General features: G+C 42.6%; 1 protein-coding gene across 1 annotated transcript; it reads right to left on the bottom strand.

The window, feature by feature from the left end:
* Positions 1-10,729: 10,729 nt before the first annotated feature.
* LOC136701524 (V-set and immunoglobulin domain-containing protein 1-like) lies at positions 10,730-14,476 on the bottom strand. Its single transcript, XM_066676092.1, has 5 exons — positions 14,379-14,476; positions 12,959-13,063; positions 11,857-12,156; positions 11,113-11,211; positions 10,730-10,987 (listed from the first exon to the last, which is right to left on the bottom strand). Exons 1-5 carry the CDS (start codon positions 14,425-14,427, stop codon positions 10,923-10,925), a joined length of 618 nt encoding a protein of 205 aa, XP_066532189.1. The 5' UTR covers positions 14,428-14,476; the 3' UTR covers positions 10,730-10,922.
* Positions 14,477-26,953: the final 12,477 nt, after the last annotated feature.

Raw genomic sequence — 26,953 nt, 5'->3', positions numbered from 1 at the left:
GTCCTGTCCCCAGTTATGTCCCCTGTTTCGTCACCAGTCTTTGCTCCTGTCCGGTCCCAGCACCCAGCCCCAGTCCAGTTACCTGTCTTGTCTCAAGTCCCATCTCCTGTCCAGTCTCATGTCTCTGCTCCTGTGCTGCATCAGTCCCCATTTCAACCCTCTGTCCTGCCTCTAGCTCAGTCCCAGTACCCGGCCTCAGTCCCGTCGTCTGTCCTGTCTCACGTCCAGTCCTTGTTCCCTTCCAGTGCCTTGTCCAATGTTAAGCACCCCGTCCAGTCTCATTTGTCCACTCCCGTCCAGTCTCATGTAACCACTCCCGTTCAGTCTAGTCCTTTCCAGTCCCAGATCCCGTCCCCTGTTAGTTCAGTCTTCTGTCCTCGCTCAGGTTCTGTCTCCAGTCCATTCTCTTCGTTTCAGTGCTTTGCCACCCATCTATAGTTCTTTCGTGTCTCCGTTTCTAGATTCTTCACCGGTTTCTCCCGTTTGTCAGTCTCCTGTTCTGTCCAGAGTCTAGTCTCTTGTCTCCAGCCCCATTTCCTGTGTCTGTTACTGCCTTGTTTTCCTTGCTCCCTCCTGCGCCAGCTTCTGGGGGGTCTAGGTCTAGCCCCGGGAGTTGAGCGTCCAGGAGGGGGCATCTGTCATGCCCTCGTCCCGTCTGGTCTGTTTTCTTAGCACATGGCTTTGTTTTGTTGTTGTTTTAGTCCCGCCTTTGTTCCGCCTCCTTGTTTGTCACCCTCGTTATTTGTCTCAGGTGCGTCTCGTCTGTGTTTTGTATTTAAGTCCCCTTCCCTCACTTCCTGTTGCCGTTCATTTGTTCTTTGTATTGTTTGCTATGTTCAAGTTGTACGGTTTCTATCCATGTGGTTCGCGTGTTTGTTTCCAGTTGCTCGGTTTGTTAGAATCGCTAGTTATGTTGTTTCTGGTTCTCATTCCTAGTCTTGTTCTTTCTTCAATTCCTGTTTGCCCTCGAGTTCATTTGTGTTTGTTTTGTATATTTCGTGTAAAATAAAGTCTGGGTTATTAGCGTGTGCGTCCGCCTCTGTCAGTCCGCCCAGCTCACAGTAACTGTGTGTGTGTGTGTGTGTGTTAACTGCGTTTGATACAGGCGTATTCTGTAGTATCTCCAGTGTCCAGCAGTGTGTGAGTGTGTGTTAACTGCGTTTGATACAGGCGTATTCTGTAGTATCTCCAGTGTCCAGCAGTGTGTGTGCTGATGTTGATGTTTTGTTGTGGACCACAGTGGAGTATGTCACATCATCCTGCAGCAACAACACATTCAGAAACATTAACAAACAACAATGTACCTCTAGCACAATCAGAATGACGTTCTTAGGTGACATAGCAACATTTTTGTGAGAATGTGAAGGTACTGATGCTGGTCAATTAGCTAAGGACTGTACTCCTCCCACCAACTCCTCCCAGATGCCATATACCGCTCTAATCCATGTTTAACCCATTACTTAATTACTATATTTTTATGCTGAAATTTAAAAATCAGAAATAAAATAACCAAAATGCAGGAGATAAATCTCACCTTTTCTTCTGTTTTTTTCCGCTTGCTTTGATTATTCACAGATGCATACAACGCCTCTGAAGTAGTCTGCAGGAACACAACATAAGACAATGTATGAGCACAATCAAACACACGTATAGGCAGCTAAACAAAGACATGCAGATAGACAACAACAATGAAGGGTCTCACATTTAGTGTCCAGACACATATAAGACCACTCACTTGTTCTTGTGCTGGTTCATCAGTGGGCTCTGATGGTATGGTGCAGTAGACACCATCAACACAATCCTGAATAAACACAGATGACCAGATCAAGGCTTTGTAACTGAAGATAATCTCCCAGAGCTGAAAGAGCGGTCAGATCTGATCTTACCTGTAACTGCTGATCTCTCCCACTTTCATTGTGCCTCTCACATCCCTCCTTCCCTCCTCGTCTCTGAGCTGCAGAATAGAGCCACAGACCTTTTCAGAATATGTGCACTTTTCATTATAATTGTACATATTATTTGTTGATTTTGTTGCTTGAAACTGCTTCAAAAACTCTAATCCTGTGAGTGTGCGAGTGAATGTGTGAGTGCGTGTCACCCTGTGAAGGACTGGCGCCCCCTCCAAGGTGTGTTCCTGCCTTATGCCCAAGTGATACCAGGTAGTCTCTGGACACAACAAAACCCTGAACTTGATGAAAACAATGAATGAATAAATCCAGGCACATTTTGTGGCTGAGTTTGTGTGTGTGTGTGTGTATTTGTACACACCTCTACATCTCCAGTAGACGACCAGTCCAAGTAGCAAAAGCACAAGTAAACCTCCTACAGCAGCACAGATGACAGGGATGAGTGGTCCTGTAAATAAAAGACAAAAATGTGGTGTTTATAAATGTGTCCTTTGTTGGGCTAGGGTCAAATGCTCATATGAATTTAAATGAGTTGAGTGGTGTTTATTGATTTCATTATTTTTTATTATTTTTATTGAGATGGAAATAACCATTCTGAAGAGGTTCGCTTGAAGGGGTTTGACTGGTTCTTCCACTGACCGCTGGAGTGGACGGAGTAACTGAGGTCCCTGTAAGTAGAGGAAGGTCTGATTAGTTACAGTGCACTAAAGACACTTATACATGTTTAGTAAGCTGCATATTATTAGCAGATTGCTGCTATGAATGGGTTTAGAGCAGCAATATTCACACTACATCTTGTCCTTCGTGGCTTACTATGCTCTGTCTTCTCAGATGGACTTTGTCTTCATGTGATTTTTGTCACTACTGTGAAACTAGAGCTAATTACGTATGTGCTGAAGGTCCAGAAGTGTGCCCAAGAGTAACTGAAGTACACTGCTAATGTTAAATTACAGGATAAAAATCAGGTATTACACCCCTCTAGCTGAAATTTGACATCTGGCACCTTAAGCTCTTACGTAAACCTTTCTACAAAGTGTCTGTAATTAGTAATTGTTTACGTGTAGAGATGCATCTACCTCGTAGTAAATGCTGTGATGAGAGCCTCACTGTCACTTACCTTCGACAGTGAGTGTGACTTCTCTGTGGTCTTTTCCTGTGAGCTCACATTTGTAAACTCCTGAATCATTTTTAGTCAGGTGTGTTATGAGTAGAGAGAGATTTCCTGGATGTTGACCATCACCCAGCTGAACTCTGTTTCTGTACTGATCTCTGTCACTGGAGACCTCTTCCCATGTGTCTAATTTCTGCCATTTTAATGTGTCAGGTTTGGTGAGGAGGTCAGTGCAGTAACAGGGCAGCAGCACTGACCCTCCTGACTGTGCTGTGATTTGAACTGGTCCTGTGTCCAGGCGGCACCCTGCAGAATCACACATCAGTAAGAGACTCATTTAAATATTGTTCCCTAAGGTCAAAGGCACATAATAAAAGAGAAAATGTTGGCGTTGAGTTTAGGTTTATTATGGCGAAAGGCATTATGAGGCACTGACAATGCATTGTGTCCGTAGGTGTGAGTGTGTGAGTGAATGTGTGATTGTGTGTCGCAATGTGAAGGACTGGCGCCCCCTCCAGGGTGTGTTCCTGTCTTGCGCCCAGTAATTCAGGGTAGGCTCCAGACCCACCGTAACCCTGCACTGGATAAGGGTTACAGATAATGAATGAATGAACAATGCTTATTTCTGGATACTGTAATAACACAGTTTGTGTGACTCTTCATGGATTATTCTCAATATTTGGGTTTGTTTAAGGGTAAGTGTAGGATTTGTTTGTTTTGACATTGATACTAAGGTCAGGGTTAGAGTGTGTCACACTCAGCATCAGATTTCTTCACTCTGGTGCTTTAATGTTGTGTCCTATATTTCACAATCGAACTGCCACTGAACTCTCTCTCTCTCTCTCTCTCTCTCTCTCTCTCTCTCTCTCTCTCTCTCTCAGTGGGACTCAGAGGGCCATCTTTGCCATGAGTGAAAATATTTGGAGAGTTTAACACTCAGGTCACACTCAGTCTCTGACCAGAACATATAGAGCAAGTATAGTGTCTGCTGAAATAAACCAGTTAAGTGTGTTTACATTTGACAAAGAAAGTCAGGGTTTACCTTTAACAGTGAGACTGATGTCTCTGAATCCACTCCCTTCTACTTCACACATGTACATTCCTCCATCCTCTTCAGTCAGGTGTGATATGAGCAGAGAGAGATTTCCTGGAGAGTGAGAGTTAAACAGCTGGAGTCTGCCTCTGTAAGAACCGCTGTCATTAGTCATCTTACCCCATGTGAGTCCATCCACATAACCTTTCTTCCACGTGAAACTTTTAGGTGCTTTGTGGTCAGTGCAGTAACAGGGCAGCAGGACTGACTCTCCTGAACGTGCTGTCATTTTTAGTGATGATTCATCCAGAGTGCAGCCTGCAGAAATACAGAAATAGTTCAGTAAAACCTCAATGATCTTCCAACCCTCAGATCATCAGCTACCAGCTGTTACACAGAACCACTCCAAACACCTGTACTCTACAGTTTACCGAACACCCTGACGACACACACTCAAACCCTGCATATCCAATCCCAGCACGCCCTTCAAAATTACACAACTCTAACTCTCTCACTGACACACACACACACACTTTACAGTGCAGTAATGTCCTCTGTGTTGTCATTTCTTCCTTCCACTTTCTTCTCCTCCGTCACATGATCCAATCAATCAGAGCAGGTCATTCTCTATTCACACACAACCTTACGCTCTTCTGTAAACTTTTCTAAAAATAATATGTCTGCTATTAATATTTGTGTACATGTATCTACATATACCTCGTAGTAAATGCTGTTATGAGAGACTCACTGTCACTTACCTTTGACTGTGAGTCTGATGTCTCTGTGGTCTTTTCCTGTGAGCTCACATCTGTAAAGTCCTGTATCATTTTCAGTCAGGTGTGTTATGAGTAGCGAGAGGTTTCCTGGATGTTGACCGTCACCCAGCTGAACTCTGTTTCTGTACTGATCTCTCTCATTAGAGACCTCTTCCCATGTGTTTTCTAATTTCTGCCATTTTAATGTGTCAGGTTTGGTGAGGAGGTCAGTGCAGTAACAGGGCAGCAGCACTGACCCTCCTGACTGTGCTGTGATTTCAGTTGGTCCTGTGTCAAAGCGGCACCCTGCAGAATCACACATCAATAAGAGACTCATTTTAATATTGTTCCATAAGGTCAAAGGCACATAATAAAAGAGAAAATGTTGGCGTTGGGTTTAGGTTTATTAGGGGAAAGGTATTATGGGGCACCGACAATGCATTGTGACCGTAGTTATGAGTGTGTGAGTGAATGTGTGAGTGTGTGTCGCCCTGTGAAGGACTGGAACCTCCTCCAGGGTGTGCTCCCGTCTTGCGCCCAGTGATTCAGGGTAGGCTCCGGACCCACCGTAACCCTGCACTGGATAAGGGTTACAGATAATGAATGAATGAATGAATGAATGAATGAATGAACAATGCATTGTGTATCTATTTTAGAACATACACAAATACAAACTGTTAGCCCTAAGATTTTTAGATAATAGGTTATATCTGGAGGCTGTAATAACACAGTTTGTTTGACTCTTCATTAATAATTATCGATATTTGGGGTTGGTTTAAGGGTAAGTGTAGGATTTGTTTGTTTTGACATTGATACTAAGGTTAGGGTTAGAGTGTGTCACACTCAGCTTCAGATTTCTTCACTCTGGTGCTCAGTCTCAGTCTCTGACCAGAGAAACATATAGAGCAAGTATAGTGTCTGCTGAAATAAACCAGTTAAGTGTGTTTACATTTGACAAAGAAAGTCATGGTTTACCTTTAACAGCGACTCTGATGTATCTGTATTCACTGTCTCCTACATCACACATGTACACTTCTCTATCCTTTTCAGTCAGGTGTGATATGAGCAGAGAGAGATTTCCTGGAGAGTGAGAGTTAAACAGCTGGAGTCTGTCTCTGTACTGACCGCTCTCATTAGACACCTTACCCCATGCTTGAGCATCAACATAATCTTTTTTCCACATGAACTTTTTAGGTGCTTTGTGGTCAGTGCAGTAACAGGGCAGCAGGACTGACTCTCCTGAACGTGCTGTCATTTCTAGTGTTGTTTTATCCAGAGTGCAGCCTGCAGAAATACAGAAATAGTTCAGTAAATTCTCAATGATCTTCCAACCCACAAGTCATCAGCTACCAGCTGTTACACAGAACTACACCATACACCTGTACTCTACAGTTTACCGAACACCCTGATGACACACACTCAAACCCTGCATATCCAATCCCAGCACGCCCTTCAAAATTACACAACTCTAACACTCTCATTGACACACACACACACACACACACACACACTATACAGTGCAGTAATGCCCTGTGTTGTCATTTCTTCCTTCCACTTTCTTCTACAAACCGGATTCCAAAAAAGTTGGGACACTAAACAAATTGTGAATAAAAACTGAATGCAATGATGTGGAGGTGCCAACATCTAATATTTTATTCAGAATAGAACACAAATCACAGATCAAAAGTTTAAACTGAGAGAATGTATCATTTTAAGGGAAAAATATGTTGTTTCAAAATTTCATGGCATCAACAAATCCCAAAAAAAGTTGGGACAAGGCCATTTTTTACCACTGTGTGGCATCCGCCCTTCTTCTTACAACACTCAACAGAAGTCTGGGGACAAAAGAGACCAGTTTCTCAAGTTTAGAAAAAGGAATGCTCTCCCATTCATGTCTAATACAGGCCTCTAACTGTTCAATCGTCTTGGGCCTTCTTTGTCGCACCTTCTTCTTTATAATGCGCCAAATGTTCTCTATAGGTGAAAGATCTGGACTGCAGGCTGCCATTTCAGTCCCCGGATCCTTCTCCTACGTAGCCATGATGTTGTGATTGCTGCAGAATGTGGTCTGGCATTATCTTGTTGAAAAGCGCAGGGTCTTCCCTGAAAGAGATGACGTCTAGATTGGAGCATATGTTGTTCTAGAACCTGAACATAGTTCTCTGCGTTAATGGTGCCTTTCCAGACATGCAAGCTGCCCATGCCACAAGCACTCATGCAACCTCATACCATCAGTGATGCAGGCTTCTGAACGGAGCGTTGATAACAACTTGGGTTATCCTTGTCCTCTCTGGTCCAGATGACATGGCGTCCCAGTGTTCCATAAAGAACTTCAAATCGTGACTCATCTGACCACAGAACAGTCTTCCATTTTGCCACACTCCATTTTAAAAGACCCCTGGCTCAGTGCAAACATCTGAGCTTGTGGAGTTTGCTTTGAAATGGCTTCCTCTTTGCACTGTAGAGTTTCAGCTGGCAACGGCGGATGGCACGGTGGATTGTGTTCACTGACAATGCTTTCTGGAAGTATTCCTGAGCCCATTCTGTTATTTACTTAACAGTGGCATTCCTGTTTGAGGTGCAGTGACGTTTAAGTCCTGGAGATCACGAGCATCCAGTAGAGTTTTACGGCCTTGTCCTGGCAATTGTTCCAGATTCTCTGAATCTTTTGATGATGTTATGCACGGTTGATGATGATAACTTAAAAGTCTTTGCTATTTTACGCTGGGTAACACCATTCTGGTATTGCTGCACTATCTTTCTGCGCAACAATGGTGGAATTGGTGATCCTCTTACCATCTTGGCTTCAGAGAGACACTGACACTCTGAGAAGCTCTTTTTATACCCAATCATGTTGTCAATTGACCTAATTAGTGTTAATTGGTCTTCCAGCTGTTCATTATATGCTCAATTTCCTTTTTCCAGCCACTTATTGCTACTTGTCCCAACGTTTTTGGGATTTGTTGACACTGTGAAATTTTGAATCAAAATATTTTTCCTTTAAAATGTTACATTTACTCAGATTAAACTTTTGATCTGTCATCTATGTTCTATTACGAATAAAATATTGACATTTGCCATCTCCACATCATTGCATTCAGTTTTTATTCACAATTTGTTTAATGTCCCAACTTTTTTTGGAATCCAGTATATTTCATCACATGATCCAATCAATCAGAGCAGGTTATTCTCTATTCACACACAAGCTAGAGCCACTTTATTAGAAAAACTTGGCTAGTCAGCCACCTGAAATACCATAGCAACCATGAAACATATCACTTACACACTTTTGCAACCACCTAAAATATCTTAGTAATCACACTAGACCTGACAAGTCACCAGTATACAACTTAGGAACATCACTGCCACCACAAGAATAATCAAGTTGTACACCTTGGCACCTTAAATTCCATAGCAACCACATAGGACACATTAGCAACCATCTGAAACAACATAGCAACTGGCATATTCACCAATTTGTACACCTCATCAACCAACCAAAACCTTTCTCTAGCAATCACTGGGATACAATAGCCATCTTACAATTAACATAGCAGAAATTTAGCAAGTGTCTTAGCAAGCAGCTGAAATTCCATAGCAACCGCATAGGACACCTTAGCAACCATCTGAGCAACATAGCAACTGCCATAGTCACCAATTTGTACACCTCATCAACCAACCAAAACCTTTCTCTAGCAACCACTGGGATACAATAGCCACCTTACAATTACCATAGCAGAAACTTAGCCAGTACCTTAGCAAGCACCTGAAATTCTATAGCAACCTCTATATTTTTTATTTATGGCATGATCTCTATGTTTATAAGCCAATGTCTAGGCCAGGGCTCAACGATTTTAAAAAGTAACACTTCCTATGAATCCTGTATTAATAATAAATTATAAACACATTTATAATTCATAATATGGAATACATAATATCTTAAATAACTGCAATAGGAGTGTGTAATTACTCATAAATATAGATATAGTTACATACAATAACACTTATACATTTTATAATGTATAAGTCTGTGACTTCATAAAGTCAGGTGTTATAATACAATATAACATCCACTGATAAGCACACTGTACATACCATAGCAGTGCTTGAATCTGGGCAGGGCTGGGGTCTCATAGGGGCGCTCTCGGCATGAATTTTGGGGGTTTCGTATCTTTGGTGTGTTTTATGTGGGTGAGGGATGTTGTTTAGTGTGCCTGGTGTGTGAAGATTGACAGGGGCAGAGAAGTATCCACCGTATGTCAGTGGATGAGGCTCTGCCACTCATCGTCATTCTCACCAAGCCCAAGTACTGCCTTGTTCCCTTCTTCTATATTCTTTTATTAGGGCAAATACAGGCAGAATGCCCTTGTTCCAGTGCCCATCTCTTAAGCATGATGAGCCTTATCCACCAATACACAAGTCTCCCAGACGATGGATACTACTATGCTCATGTCCCCATGCACACGCACACACACACACACACACACACACACATTAACATACTTGAACACACATACAAAACAATAACCCCCACCAATATTACGCACAACAGTGACACAAGCCTCCAAAACAACACCTACATCTACGAGTGTGGGAGACTGTGCTGCTACTTTATGTACAATGTTCTTATGAATGAATATTATAGTGCATTATAATGCCTGTCAATATAATGTCAAACACTCATACCTTATAAAATGTTATGAATATAGCAGTATCTATTCATTAAAATAGTTAAACAGGCTTATGACAGTCATTTTAAAGTATTATGTTTGCCATATATCATACCATAAGCATATTTACATTGTGTTACACATACAGGAGTCATAGGAAGTGTTACCAAAGTAATTTAATTGAATAAAAATATACAAATTATAATTAAAAAAACAACTGAAGCCCAGAATACACAGGAAGTGATGAACAACTGGACACTAGGGAAGATGAGAAAACACAGAGGACTCACCTTCAGTGAAGTGAAGCACTGTAAAGAGAAAAAAAGTATGCAGCTGCATTCTTACTGAGGACTTCTGAGGGTCTTACACCATGTTCAGAGCTAAAGACCTCGCTACGCCGTCTCAAGTAGGAACTTCTCACATCAACACCTCACCCCTGCGTTACACAGGAAGAGAGACGCTCCATCACGTGGTTCACTAACTGTGAAATGTCATAGTAAAAGGGGAAGGGGAATGTTGTGCAAGTGCAGCACTGGACTGTGGCCTTTAATGACAGTTACAACATTAGTTCTATTCACCCCCAGAATGAAGTGCCCTTGAGCAAAGCACCTAACCCCCAAACTGATTGGCAGGCCCCTGTTCCAGTTGTGTGTGTGTGTGTGTGTGTGTGGTCACTCCCCTTCTATGTGAAGAATTGTTTACTAGTGTGTGTTTGTGTGTTCACTAATACAGACGGGTTAAATGTAAAGAAACATATTTCTATGGGGATCAATAAAAGTGATTTTTCTTCTTCTTTTCTTCTGAGGTTTATTTGTAAAATGCACACACACACACACACACACACACACACACACACAGTAATGCAGTAATGTCCTCTGTGTTGTCATTTCTTCCTTCCACTTTCCTCTCCTTCATCACATGATCCAATCAATCAGAGCAGGTCATTCTCTATTCACACACAAGCTACAGCCACTTTATTAGAAACACTTGGCTAATCAGCCACCTGAAATACCATAGCAACCAAGAAACCTATCACTTACACACTTATGCAACCACCTTAAATATCTTAGTAATCACACTAGAATCTTAACTAAGGCTCTTCAATGTCAGTTTTTCCACATTCACACCACACACACCACAAAAAGAGACCACGCCGAAATATGAAAGAGCAGAAGTTAAGTTTATAAATATATAATAAGAAAAAGTATATATAAAACAATGTATACAAATATAAAACAATGGCTAAATCAAATTGTGCATGTTACAAAGTACTGAGGTACATTTTATTAGAAAATATTTCACATAAAACTTAAATGTGTAGACCATGACATGGAGAACACACCAACTCCTCACAGTCACCCGGAGCAGGAATCGAACCCTCATATACAAGTTACATGTCTTCTGCCAAATATTCAAACACAATCCCAAACACAACTGTTCCTTCTTCTACTGTAGCCTCACTGCTCCATCTTCACCAACGTTGCTGTAGATGGCCGTGGCAGTGTCTGGAGCTGTGGTGAGGAAAATAAACATGAAAATCTTACACAGACTCTGATTTTGAAGCTGAGGGTAAAGACAGATCGACAGGAAGAAGAGTGTTATTATAAGATCTTGATTCTGTTGATTCTGTCTGTACCTTTCTTTCTCGTGGTGCAGTAAACCACAGCCACAACAATGTGGAGAAAGATCACAGTCACCAAGGCAAAGGGGACGAAGGGAAGAGACGGTGGAGGATCTAGAACCACAAACACAACAGCAACAATATCAACACTGTATCCGGATCAATCTCAAACACATCTATTTCCTGTTGTTCAATGTTTTTCCATAAGGTCAAAGGCACATAATAAAAGAGAAAATGGCGTTGAGTGTAGGTTCATCAGGGGAAAGGCATTATGGGGCACCAACAATGCATTGTGTCCGTAGGTGTGAGTGAATGTGTGTGTGTGTGTGTGTGTGTGTGTGTGTGTGTGTGGCTCCCCCTCCAGGGCGTGTTCCTGCCTTGCGCCCAGTGACTCTGGGTAGGCTCCGGACCCACCGTGACCCTGTACTGGATAAGGGTTACAGACAATGAATGAATGACTGAATAAATGGAAATAACCATTCAGAAGAGGTTCTCTTGAAGGGGTTTGTCCAAGAGTAACTGAAGTACACTGCTAATGTTAAATTATGGGATAAATCTCCACTGCTCAATTCAAATGAAGTCCTACTCCTCCACAGCTTGGTTTGTGCAGGTGTTACACCCCTCTAGCTGACATTTGGCATCTGGTACCTTAAGGTCCTTAAACCTTTCTACAAAGTGTCTGTAATTAGTAATTGTTTACGTGTAGAGATGGATCTACCTCGTAGTAAATGCTGTGATGAGAGCCTCACTGTCACTTACCTTCGACAGTGAGTGTGAGGTCTCTGTAGTCTTTTCCTGTGAGCTCACATTTGTAAACTCCTGAATCATTTTCAGTCAGGTGTGTTATGAGTAGAGAGAGATTTCCTGGATGTTGACCGTCACCCAGCTGAACTCTGTTTCTGTACTGATCTCTCTCACTGGAGACCTCTTCCCATGTGTCTAATTTCTGCCATTTTAATGTGTCAGGTTTGGTGAGGAGGTCAGTGCAGTAACAGGGTAGCAGCACTGACCCTCCTGACTGTGCTGTGATTTGAACTAGTCCTGTGTCCAGGCGGCACCCTGCAGAACCACACATCAATAAGAGACTCATTTTAATATTGTTCCATAAGGTCAAAGGCACATAACAAAAGATTATGGGTTTAGGTTTATTAGGGGAAAGGTATTATGGGGCACAGACGGTGCATTGTGTCCGTAGGTGTGAGTGTGTGAGTGAATGTGTGAGTGTGTGTCGCCCTGTGAAGGACTGGCACCCCCTACAGGGTGTGTTCCCGTCTTGCGCCCAGTGATTCAGGGTAGGCTCCAGATCCACCGTAACCCTGAACTGGATAAGGGTTACAGATAATGAATGAATGAATGAATGAATGAATGAATGAACAATGCATTGTGTATCTATTTTATAACATATACATATAAAAACTGTTAGCACTTTTTAGATAATAGCTTATTTCTGGATACTGTAATAACACAGTTTGTGTGACTCTTCATGGATCATTCTCAATATTTGAGGTTGGTTTAAGGGTAAGTGTTGGTTTAAGGGTAAGTGTAGGATTTGTTTGTTTTGACATTGATACTAAGGTTAGGGTTAGAGTGTGTCACACTCAGCTTCAGATTTCTTCACTCTGGTGCTTTAATGTTGTGTCCTATATTTCACAATTGAACTGCCATTGAACTCTCTCTCTCTCTCTCTCTCTCTCTCAGTGGGACTCAGTGGGCCGTCTTTGCCATGAGTGAAAATATTTGGACAGTTTAACACTCGGGTCACACTCAGTCTCTGACCAGAGAAACATATAGAGCAAGTATAGTGTCTGCTGAAATAAACCAGTTAAGTGTGTTTACATTTGACAAAGAAGTCAGGGTTTACCTTTAACCATTAGTCCAATGTCTCTGAATCCACTCCCTTCTACATCACAGATGTACATTCCTCCATCCTCTTCAGTCAGGTGTGATATGAGCAGAGAGAGATTTCCTGGAGAGTGAGAGTTAAACAGCTGGAGTCTGTCTCTGTACTGACCCCTCTCATTAGACACATCACCCCATACTTGTCCATGCACATAATCTTTCTTCCACATGAAACTTTTAGGTGCTTTGTGGTCAGTGCAGTAACAGGGCAGCAGGACTGACTCTCCTGAACGTGCTGTCATTTCTAGTGGTGTTTTTTCCACAATGTTTAGTCTGCAGCCTACAGAAATACAGAAATAGTTCAGTAGTACCTCAATCTTCAATCTGCCTTCCAACCCACAGATCATCAGCTATCAGCTGTTACATGGAACTGTGTTTAGGTGGGACACTGCCATAAAGGGGTTAATTCTACTTGACCAAGGCAATGAGACACACTCACAGAGACCAATGAAGTCAGGAGTCCACAAACAAGGAAATAAATAAAGCCTTTAGTGAAGTAAAATGGTGAAAATAAGGGCAGCACAGCCAATCAGCTTCAAGATCAGTATTACATCATCAACTGAGCTATCCCTCCTAGAGTAAACACAGGACGCAGCAAGAGACTCGGCTCCAAACAGAAGGAAAGAAAGAAAAGAAGAATGAAGGAAGGAACAAACGAATGGATTAATTAAGGAAGAAGGAAAGGAAAAGGAGAGGGAAGGAATGAAGAAACAGAGACAAGGACTGGAAATAGAGAAAAATAAAGTAAGAATAGGATGAAAAGGTAACAATGGTGGAGAAATTATGAAAGAATGGAAAGGAAGAAGAGTGGAAAGTAAGAGGAAAGGAAGGAAGTAATGAAATATAAAAATAAAGTGGATAGAAAAGCTAAGATCCCAAACACTGAGAGCCATAATTATGCACACACACACACACACACACACACACACACACTGTACAGTGCAGTAATGTCCTGTGTTTTGTCATTTCTTTCCTTCCTCGTAAATCGTCACACCCCAAACACACACACACTAACACACCTGAACACACACATACAAAAGTACAACCACCACCCACAACTCCGAATTGGGATTCATTATGTACAATTATGTAAAATTATGTACAATGCATTACACACCTGCTGATATAATGTCACCCACTCATACCTTATAAAATATAATGAATGTAGCTGTATTCATTCAAGTAATGATACGGGCTTACAGCAGCCATTATAAAGTATTATGGATTCCATATATTGTAAACATATTTATGATGCATTTTTCATACAGGGTTCATAGAAGTGTTACCAAAATAATAATATATATATAAACTGAAGCCCAGAATGCACCAGAAGTAATGAACAACTGGACACTAGGGAAGATGAGAAGAAACAGAGGACTCACCTTCAGTGAAGTGAAGCACTGTAAAGAGAAGAAGAGCATGCAGCTGCATTCTTACTGAGGACTTCTGAGGGTCTTACACCATGTTCAGAGATAAAGACCTCGCTACGCCGTCTGAAATAGGAATTTCTCGTATCAGCACCTCACCCCTGCGTTACACAGGAAGAGAGACGCTCCATCACGTGGTTCACTAACTGTGAGATGTAATGGTGAAAGGGGAAGGAGAATGTTGTGCAAGTGCAGCACTGGACTGTGGCTTTTAACGACAGTCACAACATCATTCTATTCTATTCACCCCCAGGATGAAGTGCTCTTCATCTGAACTAGCTTTTAATTTACAAATATTCCTATTCAATAACACACATTTTCTACTGTTTATTCCAGTGCCGTGAATCCAGAGAACAGTTTCCTAACTGAGCCCCAGTGTAAAGAAGGTACATGTGTAAGAAAGACCATATTAACCCTTTCTATCCTAACCAGAATCCTGGTTTAATCTTGATACCCCAATGATTAACAGACATCCATTACCCATCGTTCTGAATCTAATGGGATTGTGTGATAATGAGACTAATTACATACATCATACATCAGAAAATACATTGTAAAAGTGAAAAATGACATTATAGACACTTTTTTTTTTCTTTTTGGGGAATAAACCGGTGGTTAACTAGATATTAATAATAAAAAGGTTGTATTTTGTAGTCAGTTACTACCTGCACTTCCTGCTTCCTTGCCATTCAGACGCTTTGCTGCTTAGCTCTGCTATCTTCTATTTCTTTCCTTTTATTTTTTTTTTAAACCTACTTGTTTTTCTGTGATAAGAGTATCTGAGCTTTTTAATATACACAAGTCAGCAACACTAGGAAGCCAAAACTGGATATTTTCTGCTTTTGATTGTAAGGGGCCGCCCGTGCCGTGGTCTTCCCACCAACAGGGGGCGACCACATCTCAGGAACCGTGTTAATCAGCCCGATTGACAACAGCTGGGGCTTACCCTTTATTAAGACTTCAGTTTGTGTCTTCAGTGCAGAGTCTAGAGTTTGCAAAAGCCAGACCTTGCTGGTAATTGTTATTTCTTTCTTCAAAAGAAGCGGTTGCTTACTTTTGCGCTATTTAAATGTTGGGTTTAATCTCCCATGATATATATTTTCTCTGTTCTCCAGTTGTCTGGAGAACACTGCCCTGTTGCAGTCTATATCCAACTGTTCCCCCTTTTCCTCTTTAAATCCTCTCTTCTCTCATTTTCTTTTCATCTGTTTCCCTTCTCATTTGGTTCCCTGGTAGTCACAAGCACTTTCACTTCCTGATAGCTCTTGGTGACAATATTACCCTTCACCACATCAAACCTGGTTAAGCCCCAATACTAATTTTAGTTTATCTATTTGTTTTTGGGTTTCACAGTCAGTCAACAGCTACCTTTATCCGGATAGCTGTCCCATTACAGCAAGACTCTGCCAAAAGTGAACCCAGCAGATAGAGCTGCTATGCAGCAGGCTATTTTATCTCAAGGGGCATGCCTGGGCAAACATGGAGAAGCTTTAGGGGAGCTGGAAAAATGCATGCAGGAACTGAGTGTCGCAGTGCAACAACTCACTTCCCTACCTCAGGTTGATACTGCATCTTCTGCTACACCATTGCAGCCTCTGCCTGCTTCCACCTTTGTGGTTACACTCCCAGCCCCTAATAGATATGCCAGTGAGCTGGGAGGATGTCGGGGTTTTTTGTTCCAATACTCTCTGGCCTTTCAGCAAGCTCCCAACCAGTTTCCGTCAGAAGCTGCCAGGGTGGCCTACATGATCTGCCTGCTCTCTGACCGTGCGTTATCCTGGGCTACAGCTCTTTGGGAGGCTAATTCACCCGACTGTCTCATCAGAATTTTCTAAAGCTATGAGACGTACTTTTGACAGTCCTGTACGGTCCAGTTAGGCTGCCACTGCTCTCCTTAGTGTACGTCAGGGTAACCGTTCAATAGCAGATTTTAATATCACCTTTCATACTCTCGCCACAGAGAGTGGGTGGGATTCACAGGCTCTCATGGCAGTATACTAACAAAGCCTCAATAAAGAGCTTAAGGACCTTATGGCAGTCCGTGAACCTCCTGCCTCATTGGAAGAACTTTATGAACTCGCTCTGAGGATTGACAATCACCTGCAGGATCGTCGTCGAGGAAGTAAAAGGAGTCAGCATGTGCCTCCAGACTACCCATCTTGTACCAGATCCTCTCCCGGATTGGAGGAGAGTGAACCTATGCAACTGGGTCGTACCCACCTTACACCCCAGGAATCCATGACACAACGTTGTCTGGGTCTTTGTATGTACTGTGGAGGTGATGACCATAAATTGAATAAGTGTCCTGTCAGGCCGTTAAAAAGATCAGACCTACCCCAGGTAGGGGGCTCTAGGGTAAGCTCAATTCTTGTGTCCATATTATGGGGAAAATCCTTCACTGAACAACGTGTTACAGCATTTGTTGACTCAGGTGTGTCAAGTAACTTCATGGACACAACTATGGCTCAAAAATTAGGTCTCTCTATTGAGTCTCTTACAACACCTCTACCAGTCTCAGCCGTAGACAACCTCCCTCTCCACTCAGGAGCCGTAACCCAGCGAACTAAACCTGTTGTACTCAAAGTGGGCCAACACACAGAGAATATCATTTTTCTTGATGAGCTCCTGAGTTACCCATCATTTTAGGGTTCTCTTGGCTGCAGAGACACAATCCCCAAATTGACTGGCTCCCCAAATCCATCCAACACTGGGGACCCCACTGTCAGTCATCCTGTCTATGCCCAGGTGCACTAGAAAATCAGAGTACTTCCATAAATGTTCCGATTGGCTTAAGTAAGGTGCCTACTGTCTATCATGACCTCTGAGGTTGTCAGTAAACAAAAAACTGAGGTCTTACCACCTCATCGGAATTTCGACTGCACCATTGAATTAGTATCTGGTACTACCCCTCCAAGAGGACGTCTCTTTTCCTTGTCTGGCCCAGAGAAAGAGGCTATGGAAAAATATATTCAGGAGTCTCTGGCACAAGGCTTCATCCGTCCTTCCACATCTCCCACTGGTTCAGGATTCTTTTTCATAGGGAAGAAGGATGGGAGCCTGCACCCATGCATAGACTATAGGGGATTCAATAAAATCACTGTCAAGGACCACTATCCATTGCCATTGATGAACACTGCCTTTGAAACCCTACAGCAGGCTGCAGTGTTCACTAAATTGGACCTCAGGAGCGCTTATAATTTAGTGCGGATTCGGCAGGGAGATGAGTGGAAGACGGTTTTCATCACTCCTACTGGTCACTATGAGTATCTAGTGATGCCATTTGGCTTGATGAATGCTCCCGCAGTTTTCCAATGGCTCATTCATGAGGTCCTGCACCAGACCATTGGCCTATATGCTTTTGTTTACCTGGATGACATATTCATTTTCAGCAAGACCTTGAAGGAGCATGTTATTCATGTCCGCCACATTCTGCAACTACTCTTGGAGAACCATAATTTTGTAAAACTTGAAAAGACTGAATTTCATGTACCGGTGGTACACTTCTTGGGTTTTGTAGTATCCCAGGGTAGTTTAGCTATGGATCCAGCCAAATTGAAAGCAGTGGCTAAGTGGCCTTGCCCTACTACTCTCCATTTGGGCCAACACTTTCTGGACTTCACTAACTTCTACCGCCGGTTCATCAGAAACTTTGGTTCAGTGGCTGCTGCTCTTACGGCTTTGACTCGTAAGCGAACAGGTCCCTTTAGATGGACTGATGAAGCCCAGAAAGCATTTGAGGAGATTAATCACAGACTAATAACTGCCCCAGTCTTGCGTCTTCTGGATCCTAACCTCCCCTTTGTAGTGGAAGTCGATGCCTCTGACACAGGTGTGGGCGCTGTCTTGTCACAACGCTTGGGTTCAAACAACAAACTCCACTCCTGCACCACCTTTTCTCACCGTCTAAGCCCCACAGAAAAAAATTATGATGTAAGAGACAGAACTTTTGGCCGTCAAAATGGCACTTGAAGAGTGGAGACACTGGCTGGAGGGGGCCAAACATCCGTTTCTAGTCTGGACTGATCATAAAAACCTTTCATATCTCCAGGGGGCCAAACATCTGAATCCCAGGCAAGCTCGTTGGGCCTTGTTTTTCAATCATTTTGACTTCACCCTGTCCTACCGTCCAGGTTCTAAGAACATCAAACCAGACGCCCTCTCAAGACAGTGGGAAGAACCCTCTGTTTTGCCTTACACTCCTATTCTCCCTCCTGAATGCATCATTGCACCACTATGTTGGGAGATTGAAGGAGTGGTAGAAAACTGCCCTACAAAATGAACCTGATGCGGGTGGAGGTCCTGCAAGCAAACTATATGTACCCTCTGCAGTCCGAGGTCATACCAGCTTTGGGGATATACCAGCCCTGTCTCAGGACATCCAGGAAGCACATGCACCTTGGAATTCCTGCAAAGATGATTTTGGTATCCCAGCATGGCAAGAGATGTCCGGCAGTTTGTAGCAGAATGCGACACATGTGCTCGCAATAAGGAACCCAGGGTCAAACCATCAGGATTGCTCCATCCTCTTCCTATCCCATATCGTCCCTGGTCCCACTTATCCCTGGACTTCATAACGGGTCTACCTAATTCTAGGGGGTACACCATTATACTAGTTGTTGTGGATCGATTTTCCAAAGCGGCCCAATTTTTCCACTCCCCTCAGCCTGTGAAACTGCCCAGCTGATCCTCAAACATGTGGTATGTTACCATGGGGTACCTGAGGACCTAGTGTCAGATAGGCATCCCCAATTTTCCTGTCAGTTCTGGAAAGCCTTCTGCTCTTCTCTGGGGGCTTCTGTTAACTTGTCGTCTGGGTATCATCCTCAATCTAATGGTCAAACTGAAAGGGTGAACCAGCACCTTGAACGAACCCTGCGGTGTTTAACATCCACTAACCCTGCATCTTGGGCAGATCACTTATTGTGGGCAGAATATGCCCACAACATTCTCTGGCACTCATCTCTGGGTATGTCCCCATTCGAGTGCCAGTTTGGTTATCCACCTCCCTTATTTCCCGATCAAGTCCTCAACACCACAGCCCTGTCAGCCACCCAGTTACATCGCTGCAAGACAGCCTGGCTCAAGCAATGTAGGGTACGTATGATTCTGGTGGTCATAGATGGAGACTGTGACCTTCCTTTCATCCGGGTCAGCGTGTGCTGTTGGCAACCAAAGATTTACCGCTCAGAGTTCCTAACAAGAAACTGGCACCTCGATACATCAGACCATTCAAAGTGGTTCGGCGTATTAATCCGGTCTCATATATGTTGCAATTGCCGTCTTCCCTTAGAATCAACACTACCTTCCATGTCTCCCACTTGAAACCCTATCTCTGCACCACGGGACCTTCATGTACCGTGCCACCTCCTCCACGCATGGTGAATGGCTCCCTGGCCTATACGGTCAACAGGATATTGGACTCCCGCAGAGTACAAGGTCGAGTCCAATACCTGGTTGACTGGGAACCTCACCACATCACCTGGTTAAGTCCCAATACTTTTATTTTATCTATTTGTTTTTGGGTTTATCACAATCAGTCAATAGCTATCTTTATCCGGATAGCTGTCCCATTTACATTAATACTTTTTAAAGTAGTGCGATTGCTCTGGGAACCAGGACTGTTCCAACAACCAGGCCATTTTCATCAGGCTATAGTAGAAGAAACTTGTAAAATGCCTCATCATTTTGTTCAACAAATGTGCTGTCAGAATTGTTACGGACTTCTACAGAGAATGTCAGCTTTGGAAAGGGATTTTCGGAACCTGCTATCAGAGTTTAAGGACTGGCATTTCGGAGCTGTGCGAGGAGAAACAGTGAGTGGGAGTACAGACAGCAGACAGCGGGCAGTGGAGGGACACAGATCCAGACCAGGGGAACAAGTGGATGGCAACACGGCCGTGAGTACAGCTAGAGACGGGCAATGGGTGCAGATTGAAGGTATACCCAAGCGCCGTGCTTTGTATAGCTCTGTAGTCTTGTCTTCTACTCCTGGTACCACAGCTGGTCCAGGAAATTCAGCTGCTAAACCCAACACTGCTGCTGAGAGAGCACAGCACAGAACCAGTCCAGAATATTGGTCTTATTCACTTCAGCTGAAAAACAGATTTGAACCACTGCATGCCCTTCGTGAGAATCACAAACACAGTGAACACAGCACAAAGTGCCAGAAATGTCAGCCGGTCACAAAACCCTAACAAACCTACTGCAGACACCCTGATCTTTGGAGATGACACTGTTAATGGGGTAACAAACCCAAAACTCATAGTGAGATGCAAGCCAAACATCACAGTCCCTGAACTTACTGCAAAGCTTCCAGCTGTACTGGCTGAGTACACGAATATGAAGAGGATTAGTGTACACATTGGAAAGAATGACACTGTCAAGCAGTAGTCTGAAGTTTTAAAAAGAGACTTTAATGAACTCCGTAAAACACTCAGTAAGTTCAACATACAATTTTTTATCAGTGGACCTCTACCTGCAGGAGGCACCAATATGTTCTCAAGGTTACTGGGATTAAACACCTGGCTATAGAACAGCTGCAGGTCAAATGGACTGAACTTCATCGACAACTTTAACTTGTTTTTTGGGAAGAGAGAACTTTTTAGGAGAGATGGACTGCACACGAACAAGAGTGGTGTTAAACTTCTGACAGACAATCTCATTTTCTCAGTGTGTAATCTATCTACTTCTCTTGGTGGTGGCGCATCAGCATCAACATCCAGGAACTCTCCTGTACAAGCTGATGGCACCATGTCACAGCCAGAATATCCTCTCTCCACTGAGGACGACCTGAGAGAGCAGCAGACACTGGACATGAGTGGCAATGACCAACGCTATCAGCTGCCAGAGACACCAAAACTCCAAGAGGAATCCTCCATGTACTCTATACACCCCCCCCCCACATCACCCCACCTGAACCTCCCAGCAGCCATGGAGAAGCTGGTTTCGGCTGGGACAAGGCTGTCACTTTCCCTGTCAGCCAGCCCTCGGGTGCAAAGAAGAACGACCCCAGCTTCTACTCCACCTTCATCTACTGCCACTTCCCCACTGCAGTCCCCCAGACTGTCCCCTAAAAAAAATCATGCTCCATCACAACCTAGAGCACCTCAACGGAAGAGACAAGCTCCTCAACCCCCGGAAAGGCAGCTTCGCTCACTGCCCCATCGCCAGCAGGAGCTCCACTCAGCTTCGCCAGGTGATAAGGGCGAGGAAAAGTGATGTTTTTCGGCTCCAGGCTGCTGCAGTGATGTCAACGGTGCATGTTTTCAAAACAAGCTTGGACCTTTGGTGCCTGTAATCTCTCCCATTCCAGTACTTATCAGATAGAGAAGGAACAGGGAGTTCAAGTCAGATTATGTGAATGTAGCCAATCTACAGTATATAAAATGTGAGACAGATTCTGTGGCAAAGTGCACGAGTTACTAAGTTAGCTCTTCTAAATATCAGATCTCTCACAAACAAATCACACTTAATTAATGATTTTATTACAGCACATGGGCTTGATTTTATACTTTTAACTGAGACTTGGCTAAATGAATGTAGTGCTGCAACTGTTTTATTGGAGTCGGCTCCTCCAGATTTTCATATTTTAAATGCATTTCGTGCCAGTAGAAAAGGTGGAGGTCTAGCTGCTCTGTTCCATGGTTCTTTTCAGTGCAAGCAGTTATCATTTGGTGACTTCACAACATTTGAGAATCTCTGTGTAGTTCTGAAAGGGACACCACAGATATTACTAGTAACTGTCTACAGGCCTCTGAAGTACAGTGCTAATTTTATTGATGAATTTACAGAGATGCTGTCTTTTATTTCTACAGACTTTGGCGTTTCACAGCATGTTACAGGGAGCACACATTGTCATGGTCACACACTGGATATTATCTCAGAGTCTCAACATATCAGTGACTGTGAAGGACGTTGCATTGTCAGATCACTACTGTGTGTTCTTTGATATGTGGGCCTCACCAGTCATCTGAGACAGAAGAGTTTGTGTCAAGAAAAGGATTATAAAGGACTGCACAGCTACACTTTTCATGAGTAAAATGTGCACTACACCATGTGAACGATCCAACTCTGTTGATGACCTGCTGAATAGTTTTAATACAAAAATTGTCAGTGTAATGGATGAGATTGTGCCAGTTAAAATGAAGGCTTTGTCTTGCAAACAGAAAGCACCATGGAGAAATGCTTCTGTTGTTCAAATCCAAAAGAGGGAGTGTCGCAAGGCAGAACGCAGATGGCGTAAAACAAGTCTTCATATTCACAAAGAAATCTACAAAGATAGGCTACGCCAATACAACGCGACATTATGCAAAACACGACAATCCTATTTCTCTAGCATCATCAACAATAACACTAACAACAGCAAAATCCTCTTTGCCATGGTCGACAGACTTACTAAATCACCCACACCAATGGCCCCTGAATTAGTATCAACTGAGAGATGTAATGAGTTTGCATTCTTTTTAACACTAAAATCCAGAATATCAGACAAGCAATTAGTACATCTATATCCAACAATGAGTCTGTACCCTCTCCATCACCTCATAAAAACTCCTTAATGTCAGAAAAAAAAAATGTCAGAGTTCAGTACTGTTGATAATAAAATTTTAATCGACACAGTTAATCATCTCAAATCATCCACTTGTAGTCTTGACACACTACCCACCAATTTTTTAAAGAGTGTGTTTCACACTATAGCACCAGACATACTCCACATTGTAAACACCTCACTCATGTCGGGGGTCTTTCTGAGCTCACTAAAAACTGCAGTTGTAAAGCCTCTTCTAAAAAAGAAAAATTTAGAATCATCTCTATGTAACTACAGACCAATTTCTAATTTACCGTTCATTGGCAAAATCATTGAGAAAATAGTTTTAGGCAAATCACTAGTTTTTTGTCCATAAATAGTAGCCTAGACAAAATCCAGTCCAGGTTCCGGTCTAATCACAGCACTGAGACTGCTCTAATCAAGATCATTAATGACATTCACTTAAATACAGAGGCTGGAAAGGTATCCCTTCTATTACTTCTTGACCTTAGTGCTGCCTTTGATACAATTGTCCATAAGATTCTTATAGATAGACTCGCAAACTGGGTTGAACTGTCAGGAACAGTCCTGAAGTGGTTCATTTCTTACCTGGAAGGAAGGAACTACTTTGTAGAAATAGAAAATAATATTTCAGAGAACATGCCAGTAACCTGTGGTGTCCCCCAGGGCTCTATTCTTGGTCCACTTTTATTTAATTTATATATGCTTCCTCTTGGCCAGATTCTACAGGACTATGGGCTGTCCTATCACAGCTATGCAGATGATACTCAGATTTACATGGCCCTGTCCCCAAACGACTCTGGCCCAGTTGACTCATTAAGCAAGTGCCTTGAACACATCACTAAATGGATGGGACACAATTTTCTGCAGCTGAATAAAGATAAAACTGAGATTATACTATTTGGGTATGGCACTGAGAGACAAAGATTGGCTACGTATCTGGACTCGAGGGCCCTCAAATCTAAAGAACTGGCTCGCAACCTTGGTGTATTAATGGACTCAGATCTCAGTTTTAGTAGTCATACTAAAGCGGTTACTAGATCAGCATTTTACCATCTTAAGAACATCAGTAAGATTAGATATTTTCTGACTAAACCAGACCTGGAGAAACTTATCCATGCCTTTATTTCTAGCAGGATTGATTACTGTAATGGTCTCTTAGCTGGACTTCCAAAAAAGACCATTAAAAAGCTTCAGCTGATTCAAAATGCAGCTGCCAGAGTTCTCACTAGGAGCAAAAGAAGAGATCATATCACCCCCATCCTCAAATCCTTACACTGGATACCAGTCTGTTACAGAATAGACTTTAAGGTGTTATTACTGGTCTATAAATGTCTACATGGGGTAGGACCAGCGTATTTATCAGATCTGCTACAGAGATTTGAGCCGAGCAGAGCTCTCAGATCTTTAGGAACTAGTCAGTTAGTCCTGCCTCAGGTCCAAACTAAACATGGAGAGGCAGCGTTTAGCTACTATGCTGCTTTTAAATGGAACCAGCTGTCTGAGAATATTAGAAGAGCCCCGACTTTAGACACTGATGACAACAGAGTCACTCACCTAACGCCTCATGAAATGTTAACTGGTCGACCAATGCCAGTAACATACTTGAAGGGACCCACCTGTGGCCCCAACCTTGAACATTTGCAAAAAGAACTACAAGAGTATGTCAAATGTCTGGAAAAAATACAAAAAAAACAAAAACAAAAAAACACTCCCATCAGCTACATCCACTGAGCAACAACAAAGCACAGACACAGGATTAGAAGCAAGGGACCAGACAACGCCAGCACCAGACGTCATCGAGCCAGGTCCAAGTGGAGTACAAAGACCAGTAACTAGGAGCGTTACTAGAGCTACACCACCATCAGCTGATGACTCTGACTGATTGATGTTGAGTCTAGGCAACGGCTGGCAAACAGTCATCCAGACTCATTTTCATTTTTATTTTTTTAGCTCAGTTTGAGGAGTGAGCCATGCGCCGCCTCTGCTGCAGAGACAAAATAACAGGACAACTAATTAACTCTGATTGAATAATTTGACATTATGCCTGGTTGGCATCCATTTAGACATCCTGGACTTTGTGGACTGAAGGGAACCACTTGTGTATTGTTTATGTTGTCCAGTATCATTGTGATAATCATTCTGTCTGCAGGTATTTCTTACACAGGTAATGACCCACAAGGTAACTTGAATGATACACATGTGTTCACACCACTAAACACATCCACACAGGTCAGAATAAATGACACAGGTCTAGTTCTAATTTCACTCAAACGTGAGAAGCGAGCAGTAGCCTTATCTATAGAAAATTCTGCAGTACGGCAGACTTGGAACACATCAGAAGGCTTAGTTTGTGAACGCTACTGTCCAATAAATAGTCAGCAGGTATGCATGGGGACATCAAGTCTTTCACCAGGAGAATACAATGTGCTTAATGAATGGACATTGGTGAGAAGAAATAGGAAGTACACGAGGTCAATGACATGCTTACATAAGCCAGGTATATCTAATTGTACTCAAATTCCAAATTGTGTTAATCAAGCTTCAACAAAACCAAGACAACAATTTCATAAGATACATTGTGCCTTGGCAGTGATAATGGTACATCACCTAAATCAGTCCAAGATAGAGCAAGATTATTTTTGTGAAATATTAGAGTTTAGGAGCTAACGATATAATTACAGACATAAAGGGTAAGTTCCACTCAACTGGAACTCAAAAAAATTCACAATGTTCAAGCCATGGGATTTTCACTGTTAGTGCACATTGTGACTCACTGATGTGCTATTAAAGTATACACCTTAATTATTCACACAGAGTAGTCATGCACAAATGAGAAGCCCTAGAATTGTACATACTAATGGGAACTATTGATTCAGAGACTAAAAATGTTACTAATGTTGACAGTGATTGCATAGCATGTTACTCTAAAAAAGGGGTCCCAACAATTGTTCGATTGGGAGGTTTAGCTGAATGTGTAAATAAGTATACAGTATGCCCATTAATCTGCTTATTGTGGAGCATGAATGTTAACTACAATCCTGAACGGGCTCACAGTTGTTCAATATTGTATAGACCATGGATGGCCATACCCCTATTGTTTTTGTCAATATTCTGTCCCAAATGAGAGAGGAATAGTTCACAGATGCAGAAGAAAATTAAATAGTACAGGTTGGGATCTGGACAGTAATACAAAGTTATTGAACATAGACTTGGATGAGGGTACAGTACCAGTGGCTGATATATTTTGGGTTTGTGATGATGGTAAACAAATAGCTCAATCTTTAGCTCCTACCTGGAAAGGATGTTGTGCTCCAGTTACTTTATCAGGTCAGGTTGCACTATTACCTGTACACATACCAACAGCTCGGAACAAGCGAGATGTATCATCTTGGCTCGCAGGTAAAGACACTATTTTCGAAACCATACCAGCTGAACACATGGTAATGTCTCAATCTGGTATTGACAGTTGGGTAGCCTTTTTTCCATGGCATCAGAATTATAAGAATGCCCATTGGAGTAATTATATTTGGTACAACCAGCAAAGGTTTATGAATATCACTATAGGTGCTTTGGCTTCTTTGGGCCAGCAGATAGATGCAACTTCTAAAATGGTGATACAAAATAGGTTTGCTATTGATTCTATGAGAGCTCCAGATGATGGTGTTTGTGTTCTGTTGTTGTTGTTGTTGTACTTATATTCTTATGAACACTGCTGAAGATGGTAATTTCACTAAATTTATGACACAATTAAGGGAACTGAGAGATGAACATGTGGCCAACACAAAGGGAGGAGTCCCTGGAGAGGGATGGTTGTCTTGGCTATTTTCAGGCCAATGGAAAGTGGGGTTGATTAGAATGGGTATGTTGTTGCTGTTGTTTCTTTTTATTTTGTTTATATTGGGGAGTTGTGTTATGCCATTTATTCACAGTATGGTGGGAAAGATCATGTCTGGACTCACAGGACAATATCCCGTACTTC

The sequence above is a fragment of the Hoplias malabaricus genome, chromosome 7 (assembly GCF_029633855.1).
Source record: "Hoplias malabaricus isolate fHopMal1 chromosome 7, fHopMal1.hap1, whole genome shotgun sequence".
In the NCBI taxonomy this organism is placed as follows: domain Eukaryota; kingdom Metazoa; phylum Chordata; class Actinopteri; order Characiformes; family Erythrinidae; genus Hoplias; species Hoplias malabaricus.
The sequence above is the reverse complement of the archived record's forward strand: the minus strand, read 5'-3'. Positions and strand labels throughout refer to the sequence as shown.

Coding starts and splice junctions, on each gene's coding strand:
- LOC136701524 (XM_066676092.1), bottom strand. CDS start 14,427: ATGCAGCTGCATGCTCTTCTTCTCTTTACAGTGCTTCACTTCACTGAA. Junction 13,064..14,378: donor AGTGCTTCACTTCACTGAAG/GTGAGTCCTCTG, acceptor CTCACTCTCCAG/GAAATCTCTCTCTGCTCATA. Junction 12,157..12,958: donor CATTGGACTAATGGTTAAAG/GTAAACCCTGAC, acceptor GTGGTTCTGCAG/GGTGCCGCCTGGACACAGGA.